Raw genomic sequence first — 11,179 nt, forward strand, 5'->3', positions numbered from 1 at the left:
TTGTCTCTTTTTGTATAGGGGTCACTTCACTCTAATACCTGCTATGCTTCAGCTATGTAAAAAAAATACTTCAAAGTGGAAATAATACAATATTTTATTCACATCACGCCTCAGTTGCCATTTGTAAATGGAAAGCACACATGCAGTACCAGTGAATAAAAAATACACATACCACCACCAAATGATTTCTACTGTTTCATTTGAAGAGTGGAAAGCTACCTTTCCTCTCATTCTGCGCTCTGGACCTCCGTGTATCTAGAGACCTAGCGCCTTAATTAGCTCACACAACAGAGGAATTGTGTCGGCTGCCATTTAGGCACTTCATATACTTGGGTTGCCAAGGTGTTGAGGAGCTAAGAGCACTCAGGTGATCTTAAAGGTCCTCCAGCTTCTGAAAGTGTCTGAAATGGAGGCTGTATGGATGGCAGCTTTTTGAGTTCACACTTCCACACACCCCTGCTCTTTGTTAAAAGCATTTGAAAAGGAGGGGATTACTTTCACACTTTGACACCATTTTAGTTTCTGCTGCATGCTGTTCTGTCATTATATATTTATTTAATTTACCTCCTTTTAGAAAGGTCTGCTTTTCACTTTCAGCATACATTTTTCATAGTTATTTTTGCCCCTCAATCTCAAAGGTGTAGGATTTTTAAATAATGTTGCTACTCCCGTGTGTGGGTGTGTGTGTGTGTGGTGTGTGTGTGTGTGTGATGAAATCAACAGAAATAAAGTAGCTTATTTATTCTACTATATGTCTACTACCGTCTCACTATTAAGATTCTACTGTTATTTCATCATTTACAGCATACCTGGAAGACCAACAGGTAATTGCAGCACATTCATTTCTGATCATTTATTCCAGCTCCAGCTGTAAACTACAGAGCGCAGGCAGCTCCCCCTCTGTCCAAACGTACTGGAGTTCCTCCGACCATAACTGGCGCTGTAGCCACAGGGGCACACTGGATCCTGGAGACTGCAGCGCTTTCCTCAATGTCCGACTGCCAGTGGGAGGAACGTTGACCAACCACTAGTTAGCTAAATTATTTCATAGCACTTACTGTCACTTTTGTTTTTAAGATATTATGTGTGGTGTTTTACATGAAACGAGATGTGGTTTATTTATTTACTAAGTTGGCTGTCGTTGGTGATACAGATATCTTTCATCACACTAGCAATTGGTGAGTTTACTTTTTGAAGTTGTTAGCTACAGTAGCTAGCATCGCCACATTACCTTCTTTCACACCCAGCCTATTGATGCATGTCAATTCGGCCTGGGCTCGGGGTGCAAGCAAAGTGACAATCAACAATATGGCAGAATAAACTTTACTAACTTGCCAGTTAGGATAATAGTAGCAATTTAGTTAACAATGCTATGCACATAACGTAGTGTGGCAAATTCACATAGCTCACACACTAGCTGTAGCTAGCTAACAACCAACTAGGTAGCTAACGTTAGTTGGGTGTGATTCACAATCCAACCAAGAGAGTTAAGCAAATCTACTTGTTTTCACGTGCAAAGTTAATCATTGTAATCACTACAGTAATATCTTGGCTCACCTGCGGCGTTTCATCCAGCCTGCAACTGGTGACAAAGCTTACCCAATGTTAACTACCTTTTGCTGGTCCATACCTATTGCTGGTTGTTGTGCAAGGGGCCACTAGTAACTAACTAGTTAGCGAGTATCTTTACCACAACACTGCTATTTACAAAATCGCAAACTAACGTTATTGTAAAGCCAATCGTATTACGCAATAGTTGGATAGAAATGTCTGGCACGTAACTGTCCGACGGTTAACGTTACTCCTATATTCCAAGCAGAGTATGCGAGCGGAGTTGAGTGGTCGTAAATCCCGCTTGCACACCGCTCCATTCATCGAAATCACAATTTAGCCAACACTCATCTATTTTTTGTGACTACCTGGACCTACCATTTCGTTTTGAAGTATTGAAACCAAACCATGTGACTTGAAAACTATTTTGAAAGACGTGAGAAGGTGAATGTAAGAATCGCTCATAATTTCAAGTAGGCTACATGTCGTATTAAAGAGCATATACAGTGCATTTCCACATTTTGTTACGTTACAGCCTTATTCTAAAATGTATGAAGAAAAAAAATCCTCATCAATCTACACACAATACACCATAATGACAAAGCGAAAACAGGTTTTTAGAAATGTTTACAAATTAATAATTTAAAAAAATACCTTATTTAAATAAGTATTCAGCCCCTTTGCTATGAGACTTGAAATTGAGCTCAGGTACATCCTGTTTCCATTGATCATCCTTGATTGGAGTCCACTTCTTGTAAATTCAATTGATTGGACATGATTTAGAAAGGCACACACTTGTCTATATAAGGTCCCACAATTGAAAGTGCATGTCAGAGCAAAAACCAAGTCATGAGGTCGAAGGAATTGTCCGTAGAGTTCCGACACAGAATTGTGTTGAGGCACAGATCTGGGGAAAGGTACCAAAACTTTCTGCAGAATTGAAGGCCCGCAAGAGCACAGTGGCCACCATCATTATTAGATGGAAGAAGTTTGGAACCACCAAGACTCTTCCTAGAGCTGGCCTCCTGGCCAAATTGAGCAATCTGGGGAGAAGGGCCTTGGTCAGGGAGGTGACCAAGAACCCGAAGGTCACTCTGACAGAGCTCCAGAGTTCCTCTTTGGAGATGGGAGAACCTTCCAGAAGGACAAGCATTTCTGTAGCACTCCACCTATCAGGCCTTTATGGTAGAGTGGCCAGACGGAAGCCACTCCTCAGTAAAAGGCACATGACAGCCCGCTTGGAGTTTGCCAAAAGGCACCTAAAGGACTCTCAGACCATGAGAAACAAGATTCTCTGGTCTGATGAAACCAAGATTGAACTATTTGGTTTTAATGCCAAGCGTCACATCTGGAGGAAACCTGGCACCATCTCTACGGTGAAGCATGGTGGTGGCAGCATCATGCTATGGGGATGGTTTTCAGCGGCAGGGACTGGGACGCAGGAATGGCAACGCAGGAATGGCTTCGGGACAAGTCTCTGAATGTCCTTGAGTGGCCCAGCCAGAGCCTGGACTTGAACCTGTTTGAACATCTCTGGCGAGACCTGAAAATAGCTGTGCAGCGACGCACCCCATCCAACCTGACAGATTGAGAGGATCTGCAGAGAATAATGGGAGAAACTCCCCAAATACAGGTGTGCCAAGCTTGTAGAGTCATACCCAAGAAGACTCGAGCCTGTAATCGCTGCCAAAGGTGCTTCAACAACGTACTGAGTAAAGGGTCTGAATACTTATGTAAATGTGAGATTTCAGTTTTACATTTTTATACATTTGATACATTTCTAAAAAACGGTTTGTCATTACGGGGTATTGTGTGTAGATTGAACAATTTAATCAATTTTAGAATAAGGCTGTATGAAACATTACAAAATGTGGAAAAAGTCAAGGGGTCTGAATACTTTCTGAATGCACTGTAAACACACTAAATAGGTCAGGAGCCAGACAGGGAGCCTAAGATGTAACGAAAATAAATTATTAGCCTATATTATTAGGCTCTGTCTACAGTGCCTTTTGCATGAATTTTTAGTAACAGGAGTTTGGCCAGAGTCTGTGGCTTCAGGCTCATGTGTTGGTGCTTGGAGAGCAGGCTAGCAATGAAGAATATCCTCTCCGCTCTTGCAGTTACTGGGGATGCTAAAACACCCTTTGGGCCTCTAATGGCAGGCTGGGCAGAGATGCAGTGTTTTATTTAACATTTTTCTATAGGTAGGCCTAAAGGGTTATGCAGAATAACCCAATCAAAATGGAAAACACCTTATAAGTGGAAATAACGCCAGGCCTATTGGGCCAAAATCAATTATGGGCTATTGTATAGATAATAGAACAAGAATCAACAACTTTTAAGAGATCTGATTTTTAGTTTATAAATACTTTACTACAATGACTTAGTTAGCTACCCACCTCGTTCCTTTCTTTTAGCATTTGCACGTAGTAAGTAAACCATCATGCTTTCGGGATATGCGTGTCTTCAGATTCCACAATGATTCTTTAGTGGACACTACATCACTACACTCCCTCTCTTGCTCTTGGTCCTCATCTTTGTAAGTCACCTTGATTTTGCACCTGTGTGTTTTATCAGTTTCTTTATGAAAATATTTAGCGAACACCATGACAGTAGCTAAAGCAAGGGGCTATAGCAGCACACAAGTAGACTACAAATGCATGCTGGGCCAGGCATGCCCTGAGCCCGTGAAGTGAACGAAATTGGAGTTGCCGAGAAGGCCGACGCTCCAGCCTTTGGGAATCTGGCTCCGCACTCCATTCAAATTGGGCACGCTTCCTTCCAGCTCCGCTCCGCTCACATGCTCTGATTCCAAGGACCGATGTTTGTTTAAAGGCGAATTGGCTCTGGAAGCCAAAACAGCCAAATACTCCCATCTGTGTGGGAACCCTAACCCTATAAAGGTGTGTAGTAATTTAAATAGAAAATATATTTCGCGCTGATATGAAGATACACTCCTTTATGTTTCCAAAACCGTACCGCAAACGATGCGTGTTCAATGTTTTGAGAAAACTCGGAAGATACTATTGGCAATATTAGTGATATGGGGGAAAAAGTCGATAGTTTGATATCGGGTTATTATTTTTGATGATCGCAATACCTTTTAGACTAGTGAGAATTGCAATACATATCGCATCGGCACCTAAGTATCATGATAATCTTGAGCACCCTGGCAAATCCTAGTCAATAGGCGCTAAAGCAGTTGGTGTCTATGAATGAATGGGGTGGAAGTCATCTGGCTTACGCCCTTGTTTAAAATCAGTCTACTAGGCTAGTAGGTTTAGCTGTGCAGATGGGTTGACAAATTCTACATATTTTTGGACGTGTTAAATGCATGTGCATCTGTAAGCTTAGACGATAATACTAGTTTGAAAGTCAAGTGAGTGAACTTTTGTCACAGGCTGTTTTAGTTTTATCCTAAAATCCAATCTGACTGGACAGCTGCCACTTATTATCCGGCGTGTCTATTTTAGCAACTAATGTCATCAGCAATAATGTAGTAATCACTAATAACCGGTATATGAATATAGTCCATGTGGATTTAATGCGAATGTGCGTCAAAACAGCTCTTGAATCTCATGTTCAAACAGTGAGTGAGTTTGCACTGCAGGCAGCGAGGTGGTAGAACTAAGAGAAGGGAGCTGTCCGATGCGGGATAAAAAAAGAAATAAAAATGTCTTTCTGTCATGCCTCGCTATGAGTTCCACCGGCACTTGGGCATAGGGTTCAAAAGTGCACAGCGCTCTGTCCAGATTTCCTCACTCTGTGTTTAGAAGGCCAGGTGGGCATGGAGTACTTTGCCTTACGTGACGAGATGCAGATCCTTCATGTGTGTGTGCTGTCACCCCCTTCTCTTTTGACATAATTGTTCTGACTTGTTTTAGTGCATTTGCCTCAAGTAGCCTTTTCTGGAAGCATGTTAGTAAATGTCTGATTCTGTCTAGGCTACCTTCAGTTTTTCAGGGGTTATTTTGGGTCTTGTGTGTGTATATGTGTTTGTTTGTGTGTGTTTACTGCCGTGAATGTTGTTTACTTATTCATCAATCAATCTCATCCCTTGTATGTCACAGCGCGGTCTATGGACAAGCTGGTAAATGCATTTTGTTGGTTGTTTTTATTTTATTTATTAGTACGTCTCTCCTCCCCCCACCAGCTGCTGGCCTGTATTATTTGGCAGAACTAATAGAAGAGTACACAGTTGCCACTAGTCGAATAATAAAGTACATGATACTGGTGAGTAGTTTCTCTTGGATGATATCTAACACAGTGAATTTGACCGATCATTTCCCTGAACACTTCGGCCTACAGTGTAAAAATTCAAAGAGCTACCTCTCTACACTAACCGATCAGTCTTACAGTCTAAATATCTTGCTCATCTACTTGTACTTTCATCTCTTCTGAACAACTCTCCCTTCTCCCCTTTTTTACTTGTTAGGTGACCTAGTATTCCCATATGTCCTAGGCCGCATTCAAAATGTGCACTACTTTTGTCCAGAGGCCTATGAACAAAAACATTGCACTATATGGTGAATAGGGTGGCATTTCAGATGCGTCCTATACCGCAGAGGGGAGTAGTACCACTAACACCCCTGCTCTGTGTACTGTACTTTAGTTCTCTACAGGTGTGCTGACGGGCCTGTACCTGTTTGAGGGCTTCCCATGGCTGATGATGGGCTGTGGTCTCTTCACCAACCTGGTGTACTTTGGCCTCCTGCAGACCTTCCCTTACATACTGCTGAGCTCACCCAACTTCATCCTCTCCTGTGGTGAGCATCGGAGGCGGGCGGCCGCTGAGGCAGGAACAAGTGTATAGCAGCGATAGCTTTTCTAGACGTAAACGCCAATCGATAATATGCAGGGCCTGGGGGTTTCTTCCCCGATCATGTGGCCTAATTTAACTGTTTTAAAATACACTGTATTCATCCCTCCTACATCTTTGTCTTTCTCTCCCCCGCTCTCCCTCTTTCTCTCAGTATTGGTGGTGTTGAATCACTACATGGCTTTCCAGTACTTTGCTGAAGAGTATTACCCCTTCTCAGAGGTAAGCCTAGGACGCACACACACACACGCACCCCCCCCCCCCCCACCTCTGAGGTAAGCCTAATCTGTGTTGATTACTCCTGAGCTCTTATGAGCAAAGTATTTCAGGGTACATAATAATTGATTTACTTAGCAAATGACATAATGGAACTATACGAGTGATGGTTGAAATACTCAGGGTTGGGTAGGTTACGTTCCAAATATAATCATTACAGTTACTAGTTACCTGTCCAGAATTGTGATCAGTAACATCATTTATGGATTACACAAACTCATTAACGTAATCAGATTACTTGCAGTTACTTTTGGATTACTTTCCCCTTCATAAGAAGAGTTTTTTTTGTAATCAGTTACTCCCCAACCCTGCAAATACCTCACCTAGGGCAAAGACAGTTGCCAAGTGTAATGGGAATATTTAAAGTGAATGAAGTTAATATTCAAAAACAGAGGGCTCACTGATTTATTACTGTATTCTCTGAACACTGATTCTGTTGCGCGTGACAAAGTCACTGCTTTTTGTTTCGACCTTCACACAAGCATCTCAGGCCGGTGTTTACACAACAGCCGTCTGCTGCTTAGGACCTAGTAGTTACAGGCTATATGTTTTGCTATGATCAGGAAAAACTCTGAGCCCTAGGCGTAAACTCTAAAGGCAGAGTATTTCCGTGTCAGGAATCACTCCTAGCCCTGTAGCTCCTCTCTTCACCTCCGTCTCTCCTCCACTCCGTGTCTTCTTCTCCCTGAAGGTCCTGGCGTACTTCACCATCTGCCTGTGGATCGTCCCCTTCTCCTTCTTTGTGTCGCTATCGGCGGGGGAGAACGTGCTTCCGTCCACCGTGCAGCAAGGAGGTGAGCTCTTAAGGCTAAGTCTGAAATGATACCCAATTTCCTGTGTAGTGCGCCGCTTTTGACCAGAGCCTCATGATACCGATACTTGGTCCTCGTAGGGCACACACTTAATTACAATGAAAAACGTTTACCGGGAAAATACGTTTTTCCTATAAAACTAGTTCAGTTAAATGTAGTTTTCTCCCTTCTGGACCCCACCCAGATATAGCATGTTCAGGTACCATTCCCCCCCCCAGTTGTTCACCTCTTAGCCAACCAGGTTATTTTACTAAAAATGATTTAACTCTCTTTCTCAACAACTTATCTGGTTAGATAAATTCAACACATTTCAAATGTATTTTTCTCCTCTCTATCCTTCGCCAGATGACGTGGTCTCAAATTACTTCACCAAGGGCAAGAGAGGCAAGAGGTCTGGCATCCTGCTCATCTTCTCTTTCCTCAAGGAGGCAGTGTTGCCTAGTCGACAGAAGATGTACTGAGGCTCTACCCGGGGGGGTTGGGGTGGTCGGGGGTGGGGGTGGTAGGGGTACAAGGGTATATTTGGGAAGGGACGAAAGGAGAGGGGGAAGAAGAGCTCATCGTAGCAGAGCAGACGAGAGCTTCCCGCTATTGCTACGGACTAGCAGCAGTGTGTTTACAGGACTTGTACATCTCTCATACTCGCTCTCTTTCTCTCTAGCTCTGTCTGCATCTGAAATGGCACTCTGTTGCCTATATAGTGCACTGAATAGGGTTTCCATGTCTGTCTGTGATGATGGTGACTGCAAACAAAGAACTGAAGGCCTCTCTGGCTCCTGTTCTCCAGCTACAGTAGGCGTCTCAAATAGGCTGTCTTCTGCATCAGACTATTCTGTTCTGTTTTTTAAAGGTTTGTTAATGAAACTGCGTTGGTATGAGTCACCTGGGCCGTATTCATTAGTGCACACCGTGGCAAAATGTTTTGCAACAAAACTAAAACGAGTGTTTCTTATTGGACAAGTTCATGTTGCCCCCTCTCTGTTTTAGTCAGTTTTCTTCTGTTTGGGGCCTAATGAATACGAGCCAGGTGGAGGGAGGTTGAAGAGGGGAACAGGGTTGGCGTGAAACGAGGCCAGACCTGATCGCTTGTGTGCGTCCCAAAGGGCACCCTATTCACACTACATGGTGCAGAGTCCCATGGGCCCTGGTAAAAAAAGTAGTGCCCTATGAAGGGAATAGGGTACCATTTTGGGAAGCAGCCCTTGTGTTGTGTGCTGGATCGCTAACTCCCTACTAGTATGGGGTCGCCTACTAAGCCAATGTTTGTACGTGGCCACATAGGAACAAATGAGTTTTTATTTTGTATACGTCTTTACTGTTCAACAATCATCAATGACTCCATGGCTCTCTAACTGCTCATTCTCTTGAACCATTCAAAATAAGAAAAAAAAGCTTAAATAATACAAGGGATTTTTTTTGTATGTCAATTGATAAAAAAAACAGAAACAAACTAACATGCCCACGAATACTTGTGAATCTGTGATAAGGTAGTAGACGTGCAATCATTTTTGTACGCTTGTTATGGGGGGAGTTTGGCGAGAGAAACTGCTGAAGTGATGTGTAGCAATGCTATTAAAGAGGCAGTTATATGGTGTGAGACTCATCACTGATTGTGTGGAAGATAAATGGTGTTTTCGCTGGGTGTGGAATTATTGGATCCCTTGATAAAGATGAGTAAAAAAACGAAAGTAAAAATACAAATACTGAGCTAAATTAAAAATGTGTTCATACTAGATGATGTGGTCTCATTGTTTGACAAGTAACACAAAAAAAATCACAATTATTGCGTGCCCTGTTTTCAATACTCCAGCACCCTCCCCCTTTGCGAGGATAACGGCACAGACTTTTTCTAAATGTTTTATGAAATTGGAGAAGGCATTGGGAGGGATCTTAGACCATTACTCTATAGAATCCTTCCAGATCCTTGGATCTCTTTCGTCTGCGCTTAAGGACTACCCTCTTTCAATTCAAACCACAGGTTTTTAATGGGGTACGAGTCCGTAGACTGAGATGGCCATTGAAAAATTTGATTTTTGTGGCCAATTAACAATTTATTTGTGGATTTTGATGTGTGCTTGGGGTTATTGTGTTGCAAACATGTTTTTGACCAAAATGTCCTGATACTTGGTCAAGTTTATGATATCTTTAACCTTAAGTAGGGCCGCAAGACCAGTGGAAACAGCCCCATAACATCAAAGATCCACCACCATATTTTACAGTAGGGATGAGGTATTTTCTGCGTATGTATTTTCATGTCATCTGACCATAGCAACGCTTGGAGTTTGCTAAACGGCGTTGTCACTTGAATTTCAACCGGTGCAATGGTCATATGACATGAAAATAGAGCTCTTTGGGCACGCCCACCAGCGGTGGGTTTGGCCTTCGAAAGAACAATGCAGAACATACCTCATCCCTACGGGGAGGATCTGGAAAGATTATGTATGGAAGAATAGTCTAAGATCCCTCCCAGTGTGTTATCCAATCTCATAAAACATTTTAGAAAAAGGCTCAGCGTCGTTATCCTCGCAAGGGGAGCGTGCTAGGGTATTGAAAACAGGATCCAATCATTTTGACCCATATATTTGTGTTGTTGATTTTACTTGTAAAACAAAATCTCTTCTCTGAGCAATTGTATTAGTCATAATAGGCTCCCGGGTGGCGCAGCGGTCTAAGGCACTGCATCTCAGTGCTACTGTAGAGGCGTCACTACAGACCCTGGTTCGATCCTGTATCACAACCAGCCGTCATCGGTAGTCCCATAGGGCGGCGCACAATTGACCCAGCATCGTCCGGGTTAGGGGGTCGGCCGTCATTGTAAAATAAGAATTTGATCTTAACTGACTTGCCTAGTTAAAGGTTAAATAAATAAAAAATAGCTAATTTACAGTATATTTGATACACTTTTTTTGCTCATCTTTATCAAGGGATCCAATAATTCCGGACCCCACTGTCAGACTTAATCAAGGATTGGCGGTGAGGCAGTTAACATTTTACATTAAAGTCATTTATCAGACACTCTTATACAGAGCGACTTACAGGAGCAATTAGGGTTAAGTGCCTTGCTCAAGGGCACATCGACAGATTTTTCACCTCGTCAGCTCAGGGATTCGAACAAGCAACCTTTCTGTTAACCTGGTGTGAGACTCAATATGTGAACGGTTATGTGGAATTATTTTCCTGGGTTGTGTTTCACTGGGTATGAATTGTTTAAACACTTCTAACAGAAAATAAGTGTTGTTATTGGACTCATGTTTAGTCATTTCTCCGTTCCAAAAAAATGTATCTCCCACTACTGAACTGAACTGAACATGACCCCGCTTTTGCAAGGTACTCTATATTGATTGTGTGCTTTCACTATACGTGTATGGTCTGGGGCTAGCAGCAGTTGCCGGGGGGGGGGACGAAAGGTTGAGCAGAGGTCAGGACATGCCATGGCTGGGGTGTGAAGTGATTCTCAGGAAGTGTGAGCGTTATGATGACAAAGTAAGCGGACAAAACCACAACTCCCCCCTCCACCCCCTACCTTCTTTTGACAAGCTCTCACCTGCAGACCCAGACTAGACCCTGAGGGAGTGTCATCAAGACAGCAGGCCCCTGTTTGTGACAAGTGACACAGGTTACTGTGGTCTCAGCCCTGTGTCACCCCTCCCTTAACTTCACGCAGGAGACCGAGGAGCTCCAACGACAGAGAAGTAGCTGGAGACTGGTGAACTCAGCTGTT

At 43.0% G+C, this 11,179-nt stretch overlaps 1 protein-coding gene across 2 annotated transcripts; it reads left to right on the top strand.

Annotated features, from left to right (window-relative positions):
- The first annotated feature begins 1,087 nt into the window (after positions 1 to 1,087).
- On the top strand, positions 1,088 to 9,061 carry LOC115198430 (protein TEX261). 2 transcript variants are annotated; one of them, XM_029760357.1, is made up of 6 exons: positions 1,088 to 1,178; positions 5,705 to 5,784; positions 6,164 to 6,317; positions 6,525 to 6,592; positions 7,338 to 7,440; positions 7,804 to 9,061. In XM_029760357.1, the coding sequence occupies exons 1-6, from the start codon at positions 1,109 to 1,111 to the stop codon at positions 7,917 to 7,919; spliced, it is 591 nt and encodes a 196-aa protein (XP_029616217.1). In that variant the 5' UTR covers positions 1,088 to 1,108; the 3' UTR covers positions 7,920 to 9,061. The 2 variants fall into 2 exon arrangements, with proteins under 2 accessions (XP_029616217.1, XP_029616216.1); XM_029760356.1 differs by having other exon boundaries at positions 1,089 to 1,178; positions 5,682 to 5,784.
- Positions 9,062 to 11,179: the final 2,118 nt, after the last annotated feature.

The sequence above is a fragment of the Salmo trutta genome, chromosome 8, assembly GCF_901001165.1.
Source record: "Salmo trutta chromosome 8, fSalTru1.1, whole genome shotgun sequence".
Taxonomy (NCBI): domain Eukaryota; kingdom Metazoa; phylum Chordata; class Actinopteri; order Salmoniformes; family Salmonidae; genus Salmo; species Salmo trutta.

Excerpts from the sequence above, each read along its gene's own strand:
- LOC115198430 (XM_029760356.1), top strand. The coding sequence starts at position 1,099 with ATGAAACGAGATGTGGTTTATTTATTTACTAAGTTGGCTGTCGTTGGT. Across the intron at positions 6,318-6,524 it reads CAACTTCATCCTCTCCTGTG|TATTGGTGGTGTTGAATCAC; the intron begins GTGAGCATCGGA and ends TCTTTCTCTCAG. Across the intron at positions 6,593-7,337 it reads AGTATTACCCCTTCTCAGAG|GTCCTGGCGTACTTCACCAT; the intron begins GTAAGCCTAGGA and ends TTCTCCCTGAAG.